Below are 24,041 nucleotides of genomic sequence, written 5' to 3'. Positions count from 1 at the left end.
CGAGACGACTATATCATTTTGGTCGCAAATTGTGACGTCTTAGAAACTCTGTTTTTTTAGTCTCTAGCTTTAGTGGCAAAAATAGTCACAAATTTGAAATGCGTAGTTGAAAATTTAATTAAAACTTACAGTTTCATTGCAAATTAGTCTATATATACAGTTGGTAAAATGTGGGAAACATAAGCAAAATAGAGATCCTAACTGTTTGGTGGAAACTCAGGGCGATAATGAACCGGATGGGCGATTCTAGGGTTTTAACTCAGGATGAACCGGATGTGACGATGGTCGATGTGGGGGACAGAGGGCAACCACCGGGTGATCCTCCTGATGGTCCTGGCCGGTGGGTACAAAATGTGAAAGGCAGTAACGCAGGGAGATGTTGAAACCGGAGAGTGTGCTGGAATACTCGTTTGTTTCAGAGAGAGTACGATTGGACTTTCCTGATGGTGAGGATGGAGAGCCCATGGTGTCAATTGCGGAGGAAGTCTTGGATGCGATGAATGGGTTGTGGAAAAGGTGTATGATCGTGAAAGTACTGGGACGGAATGTTGCTCTTCCGGTGTTGACTCGCAAGCTCAAGGAGTTATGGAGACCAAGTGGGGCGATGTATGTGATGGAACTTCCCCGTCAGTTTTTCATGATACATTTTGAGTTGGAGGAGGAATATATGGCGGCGTTGACAGAGGGTCCGTGGAGAGCTTTTGGTAGTAATCTTATGGTAAGAGATTGGGCTCCAGACCTTGATCCCTTACGGGATGAGATTGTGACAACTCCGGTGTGGATTAGGTTCTCGAATCTACCTTTTAATTTTTACCATGAAGCGATTCTGATGGGGATAGCCGGAGGATTGGGTAAACCACTTCGCGTTGATGGTACTACGCTAAATCTTGAAAGAGGTCGGTTTGCCAGGGTCTGTGTTGAAGTGAATCTGCGGAAACCATTAAAAGGGACTATACTGGTCAATGGGGAGCGGTAATTTGTCTCCTATGAAGGGCTAGCGGAGATTTGTTCCGCTTGTGGTTTGTACGGGCACATGGTTCATGCATGTCCTCAGAAGATGGTTGAGAATCGGGCTAAGCATGTTGTTGATGGCAGGGTTAGTAGGAGTGAATCAAGTGTTCCGGCCAAAATGAATGCGAGCAACGTTTCCGAGGACGGGTTTACACCGGCCAGGGGTTCCGGAAGGCGGACCGGGTCACCACCGATGAGAAGGGTTAATTCCACGGCGGGTGGGTCGCAAGCGGAACACGGAAGGAATCTAGAGATATTGCGGTATCTAATAGATTCGGGGGGCTAGAAAATGAGATGTTGGCAACAGATTTAAGGGAAGTTGTGCTATCATTGGCTGAGGATAAGGAAAATGCAATATCCTCGAATATTCCTATCGTTGATGTGGGTTTGAAGAATGGTAAGGGTTTGGTATTGGCAGATGACGTGGGGGAGGGGAAAGGTAGGTTCCACGAGGGAACAAATGTTAGGCGATGAGGGGGAAGCAAGCCCATTATGATTAATGGGCCAGAATTTAAAGCTACGAAAGTTACACGGCCCACGAGAGGGTTAGTGTATGGCCCGATAAGGAAGGTGATTGAATTGTCAGACTCGGGAAAGAGATTGAGAGTGGAGTCGGAGGTAGTCGGGCGGTCAGAAGGGTGTTTTGCCACGGGGACTGACGGGAAGGCGGAGCTTGCATCGGTTTCCCGATGTTCAGACGGCGGGTCAATAATCCCCTGAAACTGACTTTCTTTGTGGTGTGGTGAATGAATGATGTATGGAATGATGATGTATGGAATGAATAGAAGTCAGGGTGTTTCAATTCCCCTTATGCAGTTGCAGTATAAGAGGTGTCAATCCTATCTGAGTGATTGTGAACAATTAAGATGTGCATATGAGTCTAAGTCAAGCCAATTGTAAAGATTGTTTGTCACTAACAATCCTAAAATGAGATATGAAATGCAGAAAGTAAAAACAACTAGAACAGGATACTAAATGCAAACAGAACAGACAAATTAAAGCTATAATGAAACTAGAACAGAGATAGACTCTATGCTAATGAACTAATGCAAGACAAGTAATGAACAGAAAACTAAGTGAATGCAATGGAAATGAAACAGGAATGAAACAAGACAATCACAAATCATAAACACAAGTTCTAGGGATGAACTCGAGCAGCACTCGACCGAGTGTAGGTCGAGTACGTGGTCGAGCTAGCCTAAACGTGAAAACAGAGTAACACAAGAAAAACAGAGCAATGCAAAAACTAATCAAACAACAAGCAAGCAATGATATTTAGACTAAGATATTAATAAACAAAGAAGGCCTTGAGGAGGGATTCATGGGCTGAGCTAATCATTGTGGTTATCTAACTTGGTCAACAAATCTCAAGCAAACTTTGAGCTGATCTCTAGACATACTATTCTAAGACATGTTTAATCCACTCTCATGGCAAGAAACAATCAAACCTATGCATTTCTAGACTTGTTCTCACAAAGTAAAGAATCTACACAAGCACGCATTAAGCAATACATCTCAAACCAAACAAGACCTCTAATCTTTTAGCAAGTCTAATGGTAACCTCTAGATCTAGCCTTATCTATGCTCCTTAAACATTGGTGTGATGCTAAGATGCTTGAAATCAAACCCTACCTTCTCAGATATAGGATCAGCATGAAGATCATCTAGCCTAGAAGAGATCTACAACAATCAAGCTTGACCAAATCAAATAAACCACAAGATCAACCCAGCCTAACCCATCCTCAAGGTCCTAAACAAACTACTCACAAGAACACATGGTGAAATAAGTCAAAAATCCAGAAAATATTGAAACTTGCATCATTAGAAAGATGAAACAGAGATCTACAATGTTGATGAAGAAATAAAACTTGAAATCTTAATATTTTGAAAGTTATGAAACAAACAAAATACAAGGATCTAGTCTTTCTTTCTTAAACAAGTACAAAATCTAAAATAAAAGAAAGTGCAAAAGGAATAAAATCTAAAAAAGGTAAAAACTAGGTTTTAGACTCTCTAAAAAGCTGGACTCTTTGGTGGCTGCAGGTACAAGGGCTTTATATAGGAGATGAGGTGGAAGCCCTAAAAATACAAAAAGTCAAAGCACTCAACGGCTCGGTCAACTCGACCAGTGCTCGGTCGAGTGGCTGGTCGAGCTGGCTTCTCTCGTGCATTCTCCACTCGGTCGAGTCCTTCTCAGCACACGGTCGAGTGGTGGTCGAGTGGTGCGGTCGAGTTGGACTCCGGACCTTGATTCTACAGCCTTAACTCTCTTGTTTTCTCCTCAGGATTGCTTCACTTCTCCTCAGCATTGCTTACATGCTCCTTAAACTCCAAAATCACCTGTTTATGCATGAAAAGATGCAAATGCAATGCAACTATACTCTAATGCATGATTAGTCCTAAAGCTACGCAATAATGGCCTAAATAAATAACAAAAAATATAAAAATTATAAATAAACTAAGGGAAAACAAGGTAAAATATATGAACATCAACACCCCCAAACTTAGTCTTTGCTTGCCCTCAAGCAAATAATCAAGACAAAAGAAGGTAGGTGAGGTTTAAAAGTGGGATCTCAGCTCCTAAAGCTTGCAAATAGACTATCTAGAATCAATGTCCAAGTTACTAGTACTATGATGCAAATTGAATGAGCTATACTTAAAGACTTTAGACAAGCATATCACAACCTTTACTGATTTGAGCCTTAGATGTCCACATGCATTCAAATCAACCATTTCCTTTAACATTCATTAATCAAGAACATGAATCAATTCTATGCAATGCTTAAACTCATTTGGCTTGGCAGTAAAAGGTTTAGAGACAATGATGGTCTTTCTTTAGAGTGGGGTTTATCAATATCAAGGTTCTCTCATAAAAAATGGATTTAGCTTTAGAAGAATGCTAAAGGTAAGAACAGTTAGACACATACAAGAACAAAACCTTGTCTACCCAAAGGCACCCAAAGTGTTTATCCTATCAATCTAAATCCAATTCATCCTAGTGCTACCCTTTAACTTCTTCTCTTCTCTTTCACCCTTTTCTCTTTTGATTTTAAAATCTTAGGAGAGGTTTCTTATTTGATCTTTCTAGTGGAATGGGGGATTCTTACTTATTTGCTATGGTTCTCTTTTCTTCTTATTCTTAAGACATATAAGCATTTTGCTAGACTTCTCTTTTCTTTCTTTCTTTTCTTTAACTAGAACCATCTTTAAACAACCTTATTCTTCCCATTCTTTCACTAGACTTTAAATTTTCTTAAACACATTCCCCTCCTAAAGACTCTAACCTTTTCTTTCTCTTTTTCCTCTTTTCTTTTCATAACAGCCAAGTCCCAAACCCAACAAGTGAACCACCTAGTCCTATCTAGTTTGAAAAATGCAAACCAGAACTACACAAGGCTTTACTCTTGTCAGTTCAAACCTAACACTTTCTACCAAACTCAATCCCAAAAATAGGCCTCACACACACAAGAATAAACATGGCTTGAAAGAAGGTTTGGTTTAGGGGTAGGGGAACTGATTCTTAATGAGGAAATCAGCTACTTGGATCAACAAGAGTGGTAAAAAGGAAGAAGATGATCCAAATATGTATATGCTATCCATGAGTTTAAAACAATGCACACATTGATAATTGAAAGTCAATATTAGGTTCTTATAAATAGGAAATGGTTTCAAATCTCAACATGCTTCAATTTAGACCAAATGCAATGTAGGAATTCAAGGCTTGGTTCAATCTTATGCTTCTAACCACTCAACTAGCATCAAAGTACTATTAACTTGGGCATTGATCCTAGTCTAGTGAATAAACAAGCTAACAAGGGAATACTCATCATAGATCCCTAATGCAAATACTATACAATCCTACATGAAACATGCTAAACAAGATCCTTATGTGCAGTGCAAACTACATGAACACTCTTTTTTTATAAAGATTTTTGTAAAAAATTTCAAATTTTTAGGGTTTTTCTATGCCTTAGATGCTATGCAAGTATTAACATGATGATGCTAAAAATTTGAAATAAGAATCACAAAACACAATGTCAAATGCTATCTCAAACCCTCCCCCAAACTTAAATCACACAGTCCCTGCGTGAAAGAAATTTGATTGAGGATTCAAGATGAAAAACAAAAAACAAAACACAATGTCAAATACAATGATATCTACAAGTGAAGGTGATAGTGGTACCTTAGGGATTGTGGAAGTAGTTGTCCACATCCATCTGCATGCTGTCATAGGAGTAGTTGGGGTCTTGTTGATGGCTTGGAGGTGGAGATTGGGGCAGCTCGACGATGGGAATCGACCGGGACTCGGTCGAGTACGTGCTCGAGTGGGGGGGTCGAGCTGGACCACGAGTCTTCTTTACCTCTTCTATCTGGTCTCTCTTGCTTCCCTGATCGTGAAAATACCAAAACAAAATCAAAATACCAAAAACCTTAAACAATATGTACATGGATACCTTAGGGACTTCCTCCCTAGTGAGCTTGTTTAAAGTCACTAAGCTTGACTTTTGTGTCCTTTTTAGGCTTGTGGAGCATCTTGGAGAAGCATTGTGAACTTCTCAGGTGTTTCCTTTTCTCCCAAATACTTCTTAACTCTCTGACCATTGACTATGAACTCACTACCATCCTTGTTGAGAAGTGTGACAGCCCCATATGGTAAGATCTCCTTTATCTTAAAAGGGCCTCCCCATCTACTTTTCAACTTCCCAGGGAATAACTTGAGTCTTGAATTGTAAAGCAAAGCTTGGTCTCCAGCCTGTAAGTCTTTGATGAGAATCTTCTTATCATGGAAGGCTTTAGTTCTTTCCTTGTAGATTTTGGAGTTTTCATAAGCTTCCAATCTGATTTCCTCAAGCTCATGCAATTCAAGGCTTCTCTTAGCTTGTGCTGTTTCTAGATCCAAGTTCAAAAGTTTGATTGCCCATAGGGCTTTGTACTCAACTTCAACTGGGAGATGGCAAGACTTGCCATAGACCAGTTGGAATGGGGTTCTTCCTATAGGTGTCTTGAAAGCTGTTCTATAGGCCCAAAGTGTTTCATCAAGTTTACTAGACCAATCCTTTCTTGTTGCTCCTACTATTCTTGATAGAATGGCCTTGATTTGTTTGTTTGACACTTCAACTTGTCCACTTGTTTGGGGGTGGTAGGCTGTAGACATTTTGTGTTTGACTCCATACTTCCTTAGCATTCCTTCAAAGATCTTGTTGATGAAGTGTGTTCCTCCATCACTAATCACAGCTCTTGGAATCCCATACCTTGGGAAGATTATGGTCTTAAAAAGTTTAAGTACCACTTTGTGATCATTAGTAGGGCTGGCAATAGCCTCTACCCACTTGGAGACATAATCCACTGCCACTAATATGTAGACATTCCCATTTGAAGGAGGATTAAAAGGTCCCATGAAATCAATTCCCCACACATCAAATATCTCAACTTCCAGAATTGGGTTTTGGGGCATTTCATTCCTTCTTGTGATATTTCCCATTCTTTGGCAAGCATCACACCTTGTGATGAACTTGTGAGTGTCTTTGAATAGTGTAGGCCACCATAGACCAGCTTGTAAGACTTTCTGGACAGTCTTGAAAGTTGCAAAATGGCCTCCATAAGTAGAACCATGACAATGCCCTAGCACTCCTTCAACTTCATTTTCTGCTATGCACCTTCTAAACAACCCATCTGATCCCTTTTTGTATAAGTAAGGTTCATCCCAATAGTACCTATTGATGTTCTTGAGGAGCTTTTTCTTCTTATAAGGGTCCATATCTGCTGGGACTTCTTCACACACCTTGTAATTGACTATGTCAGCATACCAAGGTAGATCTTCACTTTCAAGTGCCATCCACTCCTCCATCTCATCCTGCTCGATCGTGTGCCCAAACATACTCGATCGAGTGCATGCTCGAGTAGGCGGTCGAGTTGGAGGCCGAGTTGTCCCTATCTGCATCAGCTTCTCCTCAGGCATTGAATCATCGATTGGAATCTCCTCCTCTATTCTCATTCTGGACAAATGATCAGCTACTCCATTCTCTATCCCTTTTTTATCAACTATTTCCATGTCAAACTCTTGGAGAAGCAGAATCCATCTTAACAACCTTGGTTTTGTGTCCTTCTTTGAGTAGATGTGCCTCAAAGCAGCATGATCGGTGTACACAATTACTTTGGACCCTACTAAGTAGCTTCTGAATTTTTCAAAGGCAAAGACCACTGCTAGAAGCTCTTTCTCTATTGTTGAATATCTTCCTTGAGTTTCATCCAAGGTCCTGCTTGCATAGTGAATAACATGCAGCTTCTTATCTTTCTTCTGTCCCAGAACTGCTCCTACTGCAAAATCTGAAGCATCACACATAATCTCAAATGGAAGATCCCAGTTTGGAGCTTGGACTATTGGGGCTGATATCAAAGCAGCCTTGATCTCCTTGAAAGCCTTCAAGCAGTCTTCATCAAAGTTGAACTCAGTCTCCTTGCAAAGCAACCTTGTCAATGGCCTAGCTATCTTTGAGAAATCCTTGATGAACCTTCTATAAAATCCAGCATGACCAAGAAAGCTTCTTATGTCCTTAACTGTTTTTGGTGGTTGAAGTTGAACCATGACTTCAATTTTTGCTTTGTCAACCTCAATACCCTTCTCTGAAATCTTATGACCAAGAACTATCCCTTCTTCAACCATGAAGTGACATTTTTCCCAATTTAAGACTAGATTTGTCTCCTCACATCTCTTTAAAACTCTACATAGATTAGTAAGAAAAGAAGAAAAGGAATCCCCATAGACAGAGAAGTCATCCATAAAAACTTCAACCACATCCTCAATAAGATCAGAGAAGATTGACATCATGCACCTTTGAAAGGTAGCTAGAGCATTACATAATCCAAATGACATCCTCCTATATGCAAAGGTACCATATGGACATGTGAATGTTGTCTTCTCTTGATCATTGGGATGAATAGGAATTTGGAAAAATCCAGAATATCCATCCAAGAAACAGTAATGAGTATGATTGGCTAATCTTTCCAACATTTGATCAATAAATGGAAGAGGAAAATGATCTTTCCTAGTAGCAGAATTAAGCTTCCTATAGTCAATGCACATTCTATGTCCTGTTATGGTTCTAGTGGGAATTAACTCATCATGATCATTCTTTACTACAATGATTCCTCCTTTTTTAGGGACACAGTGGACTGGTGAGACCCAAGTACTATCAGAAATAGGATAGATCACACCAGCTCCAAGCAATTTTAGAATCTCCTTTTTGACTACTTCCTTTAGGTTGGGATTAAGCCTTCTTTGAGGTTCAATACTAGAGTAGGATTCATTTTCAAGGTGGATTCTATGCAATTAGAGACTAGGTGAAATTCCTTTAATGTCATCCAAAGTATAACCAATAGCTTTTCTAAACTTCCTTAGCTCAACAACTAGCAAATCAAGCTCTTTCCTACTCAAGTTAGCATTTACTATCACAGGATAAGTAGAGTTCTCACCTAAAAAGACGTACCTTAGCCCAGAAGGGAGAGGTTTTAGCTCTACTTTTGGTGCGTTCAGTTCAGACCAGTCGTCTGTGTGGGATTCGGCAGTGCACTCGGTCGAGTAGTGTTGGCGCTCGGCCGAGTGTGTGCTCGAGTGGGTGGTCGAGCTATCCGTATCTGCTGTTTGAACTGCCCAAACTTCCTCTCTTAATGCTGGTAACCCCTCAAAAACCTCTGGATGGTGTGATTCTTCACAGGAGTCCAATATATCTTCATAGGCCTTAGTTTCTTCATGGATAAACCCTTCTTCTCCACTTTTGGTCAAAACAGTTCTAAGGTGATCTTGTTCTGCTAGCTCTTCCATCAATTCTCCTGATAAGTTGTCCAACTCTTCAACCCAAAAGACTTGTCCTCCAATTGTTGGTTTCTTCATAGCCTCTACAATGTCAAATGTCATTTTGAGGTCTTCTCCCAAGTTGAGATCAATCTTCCCTTGTCTCACATCAATTATTGGTCCTGCTGTAGCTAGGAAAGGTCTCCCCAAGATCAAAGGATCTTTTGGTTCTTCATCCATTTCCAAGACTACAAAGTCTGTTGGGACTTCCACTGCTCCAACTCTAACTGGTAGATCTTCCAAAACACCATGTGGTAATCTTATTGATCTATCAGCTAGGATTAGGGAGATGTTGCATGGCTTATACCTTGTAAACCCTAGGTGCTTAGCAACTGATAGAGGCATTAGGCTTACTGAGGCTCCCAAATCACAAAGGCACCTAGTGAAGGTTAAGGGCCCTATAGAGCAAGGTAGAGTAAAGGAACCAAGATATCTTAGCTTTTGAGGGTTCACTTGCTTTTGGATTATGGCACTACACTCATGGCTGAGAATCACCATCCCTTGAACTTCCTTGATCCTTTCCATCACAGCATCTTTCAAGAATTTTTGGTAAGGAGGAATCATCACAAAGGCATCTATTAGAGGCATCCTAAGCTCAATCTCTCTAACTTGTTTGTTAAACAATGCCTTGTATTTTTCAACCATCTGTTTCTTAAATCTTCCTGGGAAAGGTAGTGGAGGCTTGTAAGGAGGAGGAATGAACCAGACTTCTTTTTCTTTAGAGGTAACTGGATTGATTTTCTCCTGAGAATCAGCTCGATCGGGTACTCGACCACGTACTCGGTCGAGTGAGTGGTCGAGTGGTACGTCGAATTCAATGGTGTGTTCATCCTGAGTTTCTTCTTGTTGGAAACCCTCCCCTTCCTGAATTCCACTGTCCTCAGTGTTGGGATGTGCTCCTAGCCTTGTTGGTAAGACTCTTCCACTGCGAAGATTGATAGCATTGGCAAATTCAGTAGTTTGTACAATGGCTGTGCCCTTGTGATGGTCATTCTTTGAGGCAGAAGCTTGGTGGTTCTCCATAGTCACAATCCTGGATGTTAGTGTGTCAAACTTGGCATGAAGTTCACTGTAAATATCATCTATCCTCTTGTTCAGCTCAGCAATCCTGTTTGTTGTCTCAATCTTGCCTTGTGTTTGCCCAATCAACAACTGTTGCATCATTGCTCTTAAGTCTTGTTCCTGGCCTTGGTTAGTCTGAAACCCTGGTGGAGGACACAATTGGGGCTGGAACACTTGGTGTTGTTGCTTGGGGATGTAGTTTTGTTGCTGTTGAGGTTGTTGAGGTGGATAGACTTGGTCTTGAGGGTTGGCCACATTGGTGCTCCTATAAGAGAGATTGTTGTTTTTGAAACCTCCTTGGTTGTAGCCTTTGAATCCTCCCTGGTTTTGCATGTAGCACAACTCAGCAAACTCAGGCTCCCCCTCTTGAACTGGAGCTTCTTCTTCACCAATGAAGTGAATGGACTTGGACTGGCTTAGGAGTATCTTGTCAAGCTTCTCATTGACCATCTTCAAATCCTTCTTATACTTGTCCTCTTGATCAGTTGAGGAGCCCCTTATGGTCCTATCATAGTCCTCATTATAATTGCCATCAGATTGAGCAAGATTCTCAACTAATTCCCATCCTTCTTCCACATTCTTGTTGAGGAAGTTGCCATTAGATGCTGTAGCAAGAAGCACTCTTATCTTGGGAAGCACTCCTCTATACAAGGTGCTTAGAAGTGACTCATTGCTGAAGCCATGGTGAGGACACTGAGTTTGGAATCCTTTAAACCTCTCCCAAGCTTCACAAAAGCTCTCATTATTCCTTTGAGCAAACCCAGAAATTTCATTCCTCAACCTAGCAGTCCTTGCATTGGAGAAGAACTTGGCCAGAAAAGCTTTCTTGCATGCATCCCATGTGGTGATAGCTCCAGTAGGAAGAGTCTTCTCCCAAAGGTGAGCTTTGTCTCCAAGAGAAAATGGGAAGAGCCTTAATTTGAATCCATCTTCACTCACTCCATTGATCTTTGTGAGTCCACATATTCTGTCAAACTCATCAAGGTGATCTAGTGGATCCTCCATTGGCAACCCATGAAATTTGTTGGCTTGTATCATTGAGATCAATCCACTCTTGATCTCAAAGTTATTGTTTGCTACTGAAGGTGGCACAATTCCAGTCCTTTGGTTGTGGGTATTGGGTGCATCTCCTGCACCAATGTGCATTGGTCTTTGCTCATGGATAGCTTGTTGCTCCATGATGTCTTGACCTTGTTGTTGTTGAACTACTCCTCCTTGCTTATGTCTAAAACCCTTTTGTAGCCTGTGAATGTTGTCAATAGGCTGTTGAAGACTGTCTTTGCCTTTGGACCTTGTGTGCATCAACAAACTCTACTACAGACTCGAACAGGTACACGGTCGAGTGCAGGCTCGAGTGGGTGGTCGAGTCGACTGGGAAGTAATGGCTAAGTGGATCCGGCTTCTAGCTCGATCAAGTGCTCGATCACAGCTTGGTCGAGTGGTGGTCGAGTAGGTGGTCGAGTGGGTACCTGAAACACAAAACAGCCAAGCAAAGGAAGATTCGAGTTCAGTAACTTCACAAGTGTTTAAACCAACTTAATCTTAGACTAATACTGATCCTAAATGTCACAAAACACACTCAAATGGGCAACAGCGCCAAATTGAAACTGACTTTCTTTGTGGTGTGGTGAATGAATGATGTATGGAATGATGATGTATGGAATGAATAGAAGTCAGGGTGTTTCAATTCCCCTTATGCAGTTGCAGTATAAGAGGTGTCAATCCTATCTGAGTAATTGTGAACAATTAAGATGTGCATATGAGTCTAAGTCAAGCCAATTGTAAAGATTGTTTGTCACTAACAATCCTAAAATGAGATATGAAATGCAGAAAGTAAAAACAACTAGAACAGGATACTAAATGCAAACAGAACAGACAAATTAAAGCTATAATGAAACTAGAACAGAGATAGACTCTATGCTAATGAACTAATGCAAGACAAGTAATGAACAGAAAACTAAGTGAATGCAATGGAAATGAAACAGGAATGAAACAAGACAATCACAAATCATAAACACAAGTTCTGGGGATGAACTCGAGCAGCACTCGACCGAGTGTAGGTCGAGTACGTGGTCGAGCTAGCCTAAATGTGAAAACAGAGTAACACAAGAAAAACAGAGCAATGCAAAAACTAATCAAACAACAAGCAAGCAATGATATTTAGGCTAGGATTTCAATAAACAAAGAAGGCCTTGAGGAGGGATTCATGGGCTGAGCTAATCATTGTGGTTATCTAACTTGGTCAACAAATCTCAAGCAAACTTTGAGCTGATCTCTAGACATACTATTCTAAGACATGTTTAATCCACTCTCATGGCAAGAAACAATCAAACCTATGCATTTCTAGACTTGTTCTCACAAAGTAAAGAATCTACACAAGCAGGCATTAAGCAATACATCTCAAACCAAACAAGACCTCTAATCTCTTAGCAAGTCTAATGGTAAGCTCTAGATCTAGCCTTATCTATGCTCCTTAAACATTGGTGTGATGCTAAGATGCTTGAAATCAAACCCTACCTTCTCAGATATAGGATCAGCATTAAGATAATCTAGCCTAGAAGAGATCTACAACAATCAAGCTTGACCAAATCAAATAAACCACAAGATCAACCCAGCCTAACCCATCCTCATGGTCCTAAACAAACTACTCACAAGAACACATGGTGAAATAAGTCAAAAACCCAGAAAATAATGAAACTTGCATCATTAGAAAGATGAAACAGAGATCTACAATGTTGATGAAGAAATAAAACTCGAAATCTTAATATTTTGAAAGTTATGAAACAAACAAAATGCAAGGATCTAGTCTTTCTTTCTTAAACAAGTACAAAATCTAAAATAAAAGAAAGTGCAAAAGGAATAAAATCTAAAAAGGTAAAAACTAGGTTTTAGACTCTCTAAAAAGCTGGACTCTTTGGTGGCTGCAGGTACAAGGGCCTTATATAGGAGGTGAGGTGGAAGCCCTAAAAATGCAAAAAGTCAAAGTAGTTAACGGCTCGGTCAACTCGACCAGTGCTCGGTCGAGTGGCTGGTCGAGCTGGCTTCTCTCGTGCATTCTCCACTCGGTCGAGTCCTTCTCAGCACACGGTCGAGTGGTGCGGTCGAGTTGGACTCCGGACCTTGATTCTACAGCCTTAACTCTCTTGTTTTCTCCTCAGGATTGCTTCACTTCTCCTCAGCATTGCTTCCATGCTCCTTAAGCTCCAAAATCACCTGTTTATGCATGAAAAGATGCAAATGCAATGCAACTATACTCTAATGTATGATTAGTCCTAAAGCTACACAATAATGGCCTAAATAAATAACAAAAAATATAAAAATTATAAATAAACTAAGAGAAAACAAGGTAAAATATATGAACATCATCCCCCAGAATGTCTTGGCGACAAGTGAACCGACTCAAGATACTGCTGTGCAGCTTAGTCCGCCGGGGGAGGAGGCGGCAGTGATGGTGGCGTAATGGGATGCCCCGATAATTCTTATCATTGATTATCGATTTAAGATGAATTGCTTATTCTGGAATTGCCGGGAGGGGGGGGGGGGCGAATAAACCCAATTTTTGGAGATCAATTCGATATCTACTGAAGAAATTCAAAACGGACATTCTCGCTTTGTTTGAGACTCATGCTGGTGGAGATAGAGCTGGTGACTATAGTTGCATCTTCGGATCAATTTATTCACGCCCTGGTTGATGATGGAGTTGAGAAAGTTAATGTCATTGTTGTGTATGCAGCCCCGCTTGTCTCACAGAGAAGTGGGTTATGGGGTGGCTTGAAAGATGTAATAGCCGATGTGCAGGGACCACTTATCATCGGAGGGGATTTTAACACTATCTTGCGTATTGATGAGCGAACTGGTGGAAGCGGCCGTTTATCTCCTGACTCACTGGCATTTGGAGAATGGATTAACGAGTTGTCGTTAGTGGATATGGGATTCAAGGGAAACCTGTTCACGTGGAGTCGGGGTCGGGCTGAGAATACGTATGTTGCTAAGCGTTTGGACATGATATTGTGTTGTGCTCACGTACGTCTGAAGTGGCAAGAGGCGGTGGTGACTCATTTGCCGGTTTTAGCGTCTGATCATGCACCCATCTACTTACAGTTATCTCCTGGAATGGATTACGAACCAGGTAGGCGATCGTTCCGTTTTCAGGCTGCCTGGCTCAAACACGCGGGTTTTAAAGAGTTGGTCCTGACGTCTTGGAATGGTGCGTTGCGGACCCCGGAAGCATTGTTTGAACTGCAGAGGAAGTTAAAAAAATGGAACAAAGAGGTTTTTAGTGATGTCCAAATGAGAAAAGACAATCTTGTGGCAGAAATTAAAGTAGTCCAAGATTTGTTAGATACTCATCAGACATATGCTCTTTTACAACAGGAGGATGTACTGGTCAAAGAGTTAGAGATGGTGATGGAGCAGGAGGAATTGCTTTGGTTTCAGAAATCAAGAGAGAAGTGGATAGCTCTGGGGGACCGGAATACGACATACTTCCATACCTCTACCATCATTAGAAGGCGGAGAAATAGAATTGAGATGTTGAAGAATGATGAGGGTGTCTGGATCACAGATAAACAGGAGTTAGAAGACTTAGCTGTGGCTTACTACAAGAGATTGTACTCTATGGATGATGTTGAATCAGTAGCCCCGAAATTGCCACAGCTTGGTTTCATAGCTTTAACGAGGGAGGAGTTGACTCAGTTGAATCAAGCTGTTGTGCCATTGGAGATAGAGAAGTCGGTTAGAACTATGGGGAGTTAAAAAGCTCCTGGGTTAGACGGATACCAGCCAATATTCTACCAACAATGTTGGGAGACCGTTGGGGAATCAGTGAACCGCTTTGCACTAGAGTTTTTCGAGACGGGTTGTTTGCCGGTAGGTACAAATGATGCACTGCTTGTTTTAATAGCAAAAGTAGTTCAACCGGAGAGGATTATGCAGTTTCGTCCCATTAGTTTGTGTAATGTCTTATTCAAGATAATTACCAAAACTATGGTTATGCGACTTAAGGCGGTGATGCCACAATTGATTGGACCTGCTCAAGCCAGTTTCATTATGGGAAGGTTGAGTACGGATAACATCATTGTGGTCCAAGAGGCTGTGCACTCGATGAGACGAAAGAAAGGGAAGAAAGGTTGGATGTTACTCAAGCTCGATTGGGAGAAGGCATATGATCGTATCCGCTGGGACTTCCTGGAGGACACCTTATATGCAGCGAAGCTCCCAGAGGTTTGGATCAGATATATAATGCAGTGTGTTACTGGTCCATCAATGACTTTGCTGTGGAATGGAGAAAAAACAGAGCCTTTTAAGCCTTCGCGGGGACTAAGACAGGGGGACCCTTTGTCCCCTTATCTTTTTGTACTTTGCCTGGAGAGATTATGCCATATGATTGAGTTGTCTATCGCTTCTAAAGAATGGAAACCGATCCATATGTCCCGTGGAGGACCAGCTTTGTCTCACATATGTTTTGCTGACGACCTTATTCTCTTTGCGGAGGCGTCCCTGGCTCAGGTGCGAGTGATAAGAAAGGTCTTGGAGAGGTTTTGTTCTGCGTCTGGACAGAAGGTTAGTTTGGAGAAGTCTAAAATTTATTTTTCAGACAATGTTCATCGAGACCTGGTTCACCGTATTAGCAAGGAGTGGGATAAAAGCTACTAAAGAGCTTGGGAAGTACTTAGGGATGCTAATACTTCATAAACGTATTAATAAAGAGACATTTAGTGATGTTGTGGAAAGAGTATCGTCCCGATTATCATGCTGGAGAAGTCGCTTTCTTAGCATGGCAGGAAGAATTACCCTCACCAAGGCAGTGCTATCATCGATTCCTGTCCACTCCATGAGCACGATCTTGTTGCCAGCAAGTACTCTCGCAAAATTAGATAGTCTTTCACGATCTTTTTTGTGGGGAAGTACAATTGAAAAACGGAGAATTCACTTGCTCTCTTGGGATCGGGTTTGTCTCCCTAAATTGGACAGAGGGCTGGGGATCAGGCAGTCAAAGAATATGAATAAAGCTCTACTTGCAAAGATAGGGTGGAGAATATTACATGACACGAAAAGTTTATGGGCACAAGTGTTGCGAAGTAAGTACCGGGTTGGTGACATCCATGACCCGTCCTGGCTGGTGGTAAAGAGCAACTGGTCCTCTACCTGGAGAAGTGTGGGCGTTGGGTTGCGTGAGGGTGTGATCCCAGGGTTGAGTTGGGTGATTGGGGATGGTCGAATGATCAAGTTTTGGGAGGATAAGTGGTTGTTAGGGACACCTTATGTGAACTGGTTTCGAATGGTTTGCCGGATGGGTATGGATCTGTTACAGTACGTGATGTTTGGGTGAATGGTGCAGGATGGAACTGGGTTTATGTGGATCAGTTTGTGCCAGAAGATATAAAGATGAGAATGACAGCAGTGGTCTTAGATGATGTCATAGGTGCTAAGGATAGAATCTCATGGGGACCGAGTGCAAATGGCAACTTTACAGTAAAATCCGCATATTGGATCCTTACTAGGAATGAGGCACCCCGACCGCAGATGGAGACTTTCTTCACTCGTGTGTGGACAGTGGTAGCTCCTGAGAGAGTTCGAGTGTTTCTTTGGTTGGTCGCACATCAAGTAGTCCTGACCAATGTGGAGAGGTGTAGGCGCCATATAAGCGAGACAAGGTTATGTTCGGTTTGTCGTGGTAGTGAGGGGTCTTTGTTACACATCCTCCGTGATTGTCCAGTAATGATGGGGGTTTGGTCTAGATTGGTGCCCCCGGGAAGGTTTCAGCGGTTTAGTTCTCAATCAATTCTTGAATGGTTGTATGATAACTTAAGCCAGACTACAGGGCCTGCTGTCTGCTCATGGTCGACGATGTTTGCATTAAGTATTTGGTGGGGATGGAAGTGGCGCTGTGCTACAATTTTTGACACGCCAGGGGGTGCCGGGACAAAGTGACGTTTTTAACAGACTTGGGTCATGAGGTTACTCGAGCACATGTAGCGTTGTTGGGCAATCAGAATCCAGTTGGGAGGGAAGAGAGATTGATTAAGTAGATACCACCTGGGGAGGGTTGGGTAAAGCTGAATACGGATGGTGCGTCTCGTGGGAACCCGGGGTTAGCTGCGGCAGGCGGGGTTGTACGGGATAAAGATGGGACTTGGTGTGTGGGTTTCTCCTTGAACATCGGAATCTGCTCAGCACCACTAGCAGAGCTATGGGGGGCGTATTATGGGTTGTATGTGGCTTGGGAGAGACGGTGTTTGAGGGTGGAACTGGAGATAGACTCCAAGATAGTGGTGGGCTTTTTAACAACAGGAATTAATGATTCACATCCCCTGTCCTTCCTAGTACGTTTGTGCTATGGCTTGCTGTCGCGTGACTGGATAGTCCGCGTTTCTCATGTGTATAGGGAAGCGAACCGTTTGACGGATGGTTTGGCTAACTATGCGTTCACATTATCTTCGGGCTTTCATTTGTTTGAGTCCCCAGTTGATGTGGTTTCTTCTGTGCTTTTTGATGATGCTCGCGGGACTGCGTTCCCATGTTTGTTGCGAGTATAAATTGTTTGTTTTCTTTCTTAGTCTAATAAATTCAGGGGGATAACCCCTTTTTCCGACCCAAAAAAAAAAATGTGGGAAACATGGAAGTTAGTAGGGAAACCGAAGTTTATGACACTATCACTATGGTGGTTTTAAAATCATCGTATTCTACTTTTGTCTATTGAATATGCATAGGTTTTGCAAATCCTTGTCTTTGACTTTGTGTTGATGAATTCAAAACAGAGACTACCATTCAATAAAGAAAAAGTAGAATACGATATGAGAATTTGTTCACCTCGCGGAAACCATCTCTTACACAAAACATGAAACACCCACAAAGGTTCAAATTAACCTTTTTACGTTTTAAGATGATGTTTTCACCTTCTCTTTAGCCCTCGTTTGAAAACGAAAAGACTTGGAAATGTATCGTACGTTATAACTATGTAACTTGGTGAACGAAAAAAAGAATACTATGTATGCATTTTACAAATAGGCCCTAATACAAAAAATAGAAATACAAACATACTAAATCATAAACGCTTTTTTGTTTGTCTGTGAACCGTAAAATAAAAAGAAGATCCTGACTGACAATTTTTTTTTTTTTTTTTTACAGTAAACATGGGTGAAGGGAAGGAACTTTCGGAGATAAAACGAATAACAAGTTGTCAAAAGTCTTTACATCAAAAGTCTTTTCTTCCCTACAAAAACAATTTGTGCATATTCACATGTCTCTATCTTGATAATTAAGTGGATATTCCCAAACTTATCATCGATCTGCCTGGAGGAAAGAGCGACGGAAAATGACAAACATCAACGAAACAGTGGCCGACGGTAAATTTCGGATGAATTGTAATTGGACCATCATCATAATAATCTTATCATGTTTTGATTGGTACATATATAAGTCAATAAGTCAATGTATACAAGTCAATAAAACTAATTTCATAATAATGATAATAAATTTTAAGACAACATATATAAAAGGAGACGATTGACACATACCAAAAAAAAACCGTTGTTGTGAACCAAAAAAGAGAGTAAACAAACCTCCGATCGACGACGATGCACACGTGTCTGCTACTCACCGTCTGGTTCCTCTTGCGTATCTCCGGTTCGGTTCACCTAGTTCGAGCTCAAACCCGAACCGGAGCCACTCCCACTACTCATCCGGACGAAGGTGATATATATGCTACGTACTTTGAAATCATTAAATTACAACTTTTTTGGTTTAAAATAAATATAAAAAAGACTGACGGTTTGTTGTGGGATAAACTGCAAACAGCGCGAACTTTGAACTCCATCTTCGCGACTTGGAAGATCCAGGCTCCGAAGGAATGGAACATCAGCGGCGAACTTTGCTCCGGCACCGCAATCGAGGATAGTATCACCATCGACGACGAAAACTACAACCCTTTTATCAAATGCGACTACAATTTCGACAGCTCCACAGTCTGCCGCATCACAGCCCTGTACGTACAGTTTACATATCTTTCTCTTTATTTATTATTATTTTTTTGTTAATCTTTGTGCATTTACCCACTGGATCGATGTTGCCATATTAATTGTTGTTTCACTGCTTTCACAGCAAGGTTTCTGAGAAAGATGTTAGAGGACCTATACCTTCACAGCTTTGGACTTTGATACACCTCAAAAATCTGTATATTGACATACACTTTAGCGTTTTCTTGAATTCTTATCATCGTCAAAAAAAAATAATAATAATGCATTTTTCTTTGAGGAACCTGGGTCGAAATTATCTCACAGGCTCCATTTCTCCTGCAATTGGAAACTTGACTCAAATGGAATGGATGTAATTATATAAGGCTCCATTTCTTCTCTTCTTCTTCCTTAGCTTTTATTAATCTCTCTTTCTTGTCTCTCACGCTCCAACTGTTCTCTCAACTACTGTAGGACTTTTGGGATCAATGCCTTGTTGTTGATGCTAGGATCGGTCACAATTAGAATGTTTAGTTAGGCAAAATGGGGGTGGAAAAGCTCTTTATTAATCGGTGTCGGGGCACAAAAAAGACAGACTACAAAGTGAACAAGACGAGCTAAGATAGTGAAAGGTAAGATGAAGGACGAGCTGCAAGCTCGTCGATTCAAGGTTTCGAGTGAAGGACGAGCTGCGAGCTCATCGATTCAAGGTTTTTGAGTGAAGGGATTAATACTTATGACTCTTCTCTCTTCCTAATTTCTGCCCACCCCATTTACGGACATTGTACGTCCGTATTTATGGGGAACTGTGTCGGTTCGTCCTCTTGAGAAGACCAAAATACCCTTTTTCCTTGGAGGTTTATTTGGGCCTTTAATGGGCCGAGCTCTTTGGTAAGGAGTATGGATCTACCCCTAACAGTATTCCCCCCTCACCCTCAGTTCGTAGTCTTTAGGTGGAGAACTGTCTGAAGAAGTCGTCTTCTTCTTGGTGGTTCGGCGTTGGAGTTTAACTCGTCCGTGGGTTCTTTAGATCTTGAACCGGTTATTGGGGCGATAACCTCGGATGAGATCTGAGGAAGAAACGAAAGGTCGCGCGTGGGATTTTTTGGTTTTCGACGCTGGAGGTCGAATCGCTGCGAGCGGTTTCCCAGAGCGTGAAATCCGAAAGTCGTACTATCACCAAATGTGTACTGTAATGATTACGCTTTGGGGGACTCCCCTCCACTCCTATAAATACTTGCCTTCCCTTTCATTTTCTTCATCTTATCTATGAGTCATCTCCTGCTTCCGAGTCATCAGGTATATTTCTCTCCCCTTTCTTAAGGTCGTTGTTCTCTTTTACTCGTCTTCGATGTCTTCCCTCGGATCTGTCTCCTCCGATTCCTCTGCCGCAAGTCATATCAGGCAAGCGACCTCTTCAGATTCTGATGACGTTAATAGATCGAATAGCGGTGGTCGGAGATCGTCGACGAGTTCTCTCTCCGACACATCTTCCGACTCTACCTCGCTCGTTGATCTTCAACGTCAAGCTTTTTCTCATGCGACGACTACGAATTTGTCTCGCCTTCCTTGTGCGATCCCCTCTCTAATTGACGAGAACTTAGACGATTCGACCGTTCCCGAGGATCATATCGTCGTTCGTGGTTTGTTGCCGGTTATTACTCACGGCTCTAGGAGGCATATTCTCTCTTATGCATCCTCTTCCGCCCATCATTATTCCGGATGAGAAACAGCGTCCCTGGGATGTTCCAGACGGTTATATCTGTCTCTCGGAGAAGCTTTTCACCGAGTGCGTGATCACCTTTCCCCTCCCTGCCTTTTTGATGTCGTACTTAGCGAATCGCGAGATGGCGATATCCCAGTTCGCAATGGTGACCTTCCGGAATATAGTCGGTATCTCTATCTTGGTCGAGGTACTGGGGATCAATCTTTCGGTGGAACACTTCGAGGAGCTTACTCGGTTTATTCCCACGAATAAGCAAAAATCGTCGGGTATCTATTACGTTGGTTCGAGGAGGCCGATACTCGTCGAGGGGACAAAGGGAAAGACTTACAACTGGGCCGGCTCGTACTTCATCATGAAGAAAGTTCCGGGGGTCGTCGAAGACCCTTCAATTCCCTTACACTCTGGCTGGAATCTTTCACCCGGTATCCGACCTGTTCTGTAGCTCCCTTGTCTTCGGTTTCTTTAGTTTGGTACTTAACCTTTCTTTCTTTTTGCAGTTTCTGTGCCGAGGTGTCTACTTCCATACCCTCCTGCTTTTCGTGCCGAGATAGATAAGATCAGGTCGGTTGGTCCTTACGTTTGGCCGGGGTCGAGTCAGGAGACTAGGAAGATATCAGCGAGGGGCACTTCGTTGTCCAACGCAAAAGTTTCAAAACCTAGAGTGAAAAATTCAGTGCCGACGAGTAAGTATTTGATCGAGCTATGAGTGGCCGATCTCTTTTTTTTTTTCTTTTTTCTTTTGACGATCTGCATGACTAACAGGGATGGGACGTTTAAACTTGGAAGTTCTCGACGTTTCTGCTCGTCTGCGATGACCTGCCGGGGCATCGTCCACTCCGCCTTCCGTCCCTCAACCTCTGCACGAGCGCTCTGATGATCCATTGCCCGAACCTTTGGCAGGGAATAAGGCTGGTTCGTCGCAGGACGCCCGTCTTGCCAAGGCACGCGCGGGGAAGAAAGCCGTAGTCCCGTCTCCGTTGTCGAAACATTAGGTTGAACCAATTGAAACTGAGAAAGGACGGGAAATTTCTGGTCGTCCAGATGCGGTGGAACGGGCTGGAGCGAGTACTCAGAAAAGGATGGGTGTGACAAGGTCGTCTGCTCCAGAGTCGGCGAAGAGGCAGAAACAGGGAGGCTACGAGTGGGATTTCTGCTACTCCACCGCAACTCGTGCTTTCCCAACCAACTCCGCCTCCTGTACCGAGCTATTTCGCAAAATTCACTTTGGTACTGGGAGTCTTATGCCGGTTGATCGACTGAAGGAGAAGGACTCGGTCATTGACGTTCCGAGGACGTTCTTTGAGGTTTGCTTATTTGTTCCTTGGTTATCAGGTTATCATACGACCTCAGCTGTTTGGTCATTTGATCCCCCTCCCTCTTTTTTTTTGTTTGGCAGCTTATTGCAACAATGAATTGGGAGGTTTCTCGTTATAAGCGCGACATCCGCGAGCTGGAGGCTGCGACTAAGCGTCCCGATTCTTCTGCTGACAAAGTTAATTGGCTCACAGAGCAACTGGCAGCGGTCCTAAGCTCGAATCAAAAGCTGAAGGAATAGGCTATGAATTTTGAGCGCAGTTACAGCGTGCTGGCAGCCGAGAGGGATGATCTTTGCACCAAACTTGAGATCCCTGAGTCGTCGCACGAAGAGCTGAAGGTAGCGCTGGAGTCGGAGACTTAACAATTGCGGGATCGGCTAGACGAGTACGGCAACTACATGAAGATTGCTGCCTATCACCATCTTGTCGGTCGTGCTCAGAGGCTCCTGTCGAAACATAAGAGTTACGCGGATGCGTACGAGGGTTCTCGTTTGAAGTTTCTAGAGTTCAACTAGGCCGTCGGGAATAAGCATATGCTGGAGGCACTCGTCGCTGATGGTCAGATTGCTCTTCTCACTGATGGGGTTATGGAGAGGGTTAATAACATGGTCACTCAGCTTAAGGAAGAAGTTGAGCAGTTCTTCATTCCAGATATCAGGGAAAATGACTTCAATATGTCGTCGTGTTTTGCTTCACCCTTCCCAGAAGTAGAATGGGTTAGGGCACCGGGCTACGAAGAAGGTCGGCACGAGTGCGAAGAAGAAGAGCAGTCGACTGGGCCACAAGCGTCTACCTTGGCGATGGGAGCTCCAGCGAGTGAACGAGTGGACGTGCAGGAAGTTGGCGACCAGGAGGAGAACGTGGTGGTCGTTGCTAATCCAGAGCAGGCGGGTGAGGAGCAGACAGAGCAAGTCGCTGCCCAGGAGCAAGGAGACTCTCCGGTTGCCGGTTTGATGTGAGAAGATCGTAGCCGTGTTGGGGGTCGGCTCCCTAGATCACTGAATTGTTGTGAATCATGAACTGCCGTGTTCTGGGGTCGGCTCCCTTCCTTTTAATTTATGTATGTCGTCGTTGTTTTTTTTTTTTGGGGGTCGGCGCCCCTTTTTGAACCCTTGGGATTCCCCCGTCCTTGTTGTGTTTTTTGACTCTCTTAATTGATGATGGTTGTTAGTCAATGCTTTTGGCCTATGAAACGCACTGGTCATTTAATGGATGCATTTTTCGAGACTTAATTTATTTCTCCCCTCGGGAAACGCACTTTGCAATCTATAAATTGCCCATCTGATCTCCACCTCCTTTTATTTTCCTCTGTTTGTTTCGAGAGAGCACGTTGCGATGCCTGTAACAACGAGGTCGGCGTGGCTGAGGAGGGCACGGGAACGGCTCGTTGTTCGACCTGATGACGTGATTCGTTCGGAGCTAGAGTACTACCATGCTCGGATTCAGCGGCTGCGGGATTATATCATGGCAATGCGTCGACAGTTCGAGCGTCGTTTCCAATTTTTCCGTGTAGATGGGACTGTGGAGCATCTCGAACTTTTAATCAACGACGGGCTGTTCGTCCCTAAATGGAGATGGGATCGACTGCTCAAGGAGCGTTCTCGCTACGAGGCGTTATTGGCCGAGGCGGGGGTTCCCGATCTTGAAGAGGACGACCTTGGACCTATTGGTAGGAGGCCGTACGAAGACCATGTGGAACTCGACGCGTGTCGAACTCGGGTCGACGTGTTGCAGCGATACATTAATCAGCTTGAAAGTACAGATCATTACTTCTGCGAGAGTAGTCGTGTTGAGGGGGCTTGCTCCTACCTCGAGAGGATGGTCTCCAGGGGTACTATCGTACAAATGGACAAGCAAAAAGAATTGAAGGATTCGTGCCGTTTCTTGCAGATGACCATCGGTGGACTGGAGTTTGACGAACCCTCGAACGCTGACCTGGGGATTGAGTAGTGGAGCCTTGTGCGGAGTTCTTGATAGTAGTGATTTTAATCTCTCTTTACTCCCCCCTCTCTTTTTTGTTTTTGGTTTGTGCCGTATTGGGGTCGGCTCCCGTTTTAAACCTAGCCGGGTTGGGGATCGGCTCCCCCTCCTTTTTTTATGTTTTAAACCAGCTTTTATAT

General features: G+C 42.9%; 1 protein-coding gene, 1 non-coding gene and 1 pseudogene across 4 annotated transcripts; all 3 read left to right on the top strand.

Moving 5' to 3' along the window:
- The first annotated feature begins 227 nt into the window (after nt 1–227).
- Nucleotides 228–1,297, top strand: LOC147928973 (uncharacterized; annotated as a pseudogene).
- Nucleotides 1,298–10,601: 9,304 nt separating this feature from the next.
- LOC147928972 (small nucleolar RNA R71) lies at nt 10,602–10,708 on the top strand. The gene has a single exon (XR_015581054.1). It is a non-coding gene; the product is annotated as a small nucleolar RNA R71 (small nucleolar RNA).
- A 7,704-nt stretch (nt 10,709–18,412) lies between these two features.
- On the top strand, nt 18,413–23,096 carry LOC104742982 (putative LRR receptor-like serine/threonine-protein kinase At1g56140). 3 transcript variants are annotated; one of them, XM_087484028.1, is made up of 8 exons: nt 18,413–18,619; nt 18,725–18,911; nt 19,028–19,099; nt 19,181–19,252; nt 19,354–21,027; nt 21,103–21,288; nt 21,368–21,909; nt 22,002–23,096. In XM_087484028.1, exons 1-5 carry the CDS (start codon nt 18,505–18,507, stop codon nt 19,415–19,417), a joined length of 510 nt encoding a protein of 169 aa, XP_087340154.1. In that variant the 5' UTR covers nt 18,413–18,504; the 3' UTR covers nt 19,418–21,027; nt 21,103–21,288; nt 21,368–21,909; nt 22,002–23,096. The 3 variants fall into 3 exon arrangements, with proteins under 3 accessions (XP_087340154.1, XP_087340153.1, XP_087340152.1); XM_087484027.1 differs by having other exon boundaries at nt 19,028–19,252; XM_087484026.1 differs by lacking the exons at nt 18,413–18,619; nt 18,725–18,911; nt 19,028–19,099; nt 19,181–19,252 and having other exon boundaries at nt 20,430–21,027.
- The last annotated feature ends 945 nt before the right edge of the window (nt 23,097–24,041 follow it).

Source organism: Camelina sativa, chromosome 14 (genome assembly GCF_030686135.1).
Source record: "Camelina sativa cultivar CO46 ecotype springtype chromosome 14, ASM3068613v1".
NCBI lineage: Eukaryota > Viridiplantae > Streptophyta > Magnoliopsida > Brassicales > Brassicaceae > Camelina > Camelina sativa.
This window is presented reverse-complemented; position numbering and strand designations above follow the sequence as displayed.

Coding starts and splice junctions, on each gene's coding strand:
- LOC104742982 (XM_087484026.1), top strand. CDS start 20,571: ATGCATCCTCTTCCGCCCATCATTATTCCGGATGAGAAACAGCGTCCC. Junction 21,028..21,102: donor TGGCTGGAATCTTTCACCCG/GTATCCGACCTG, acceptor TTCTTTTTGCAG/TTTCTGTGCCGAGGTGTCTA. Junction 21,289..21,367: donor GAAAAATTCAGTGCCGACGA/GTAAGTATTTGA, acceptor CATGACTAACAG/GGATGGGACGTTTAAACTTG.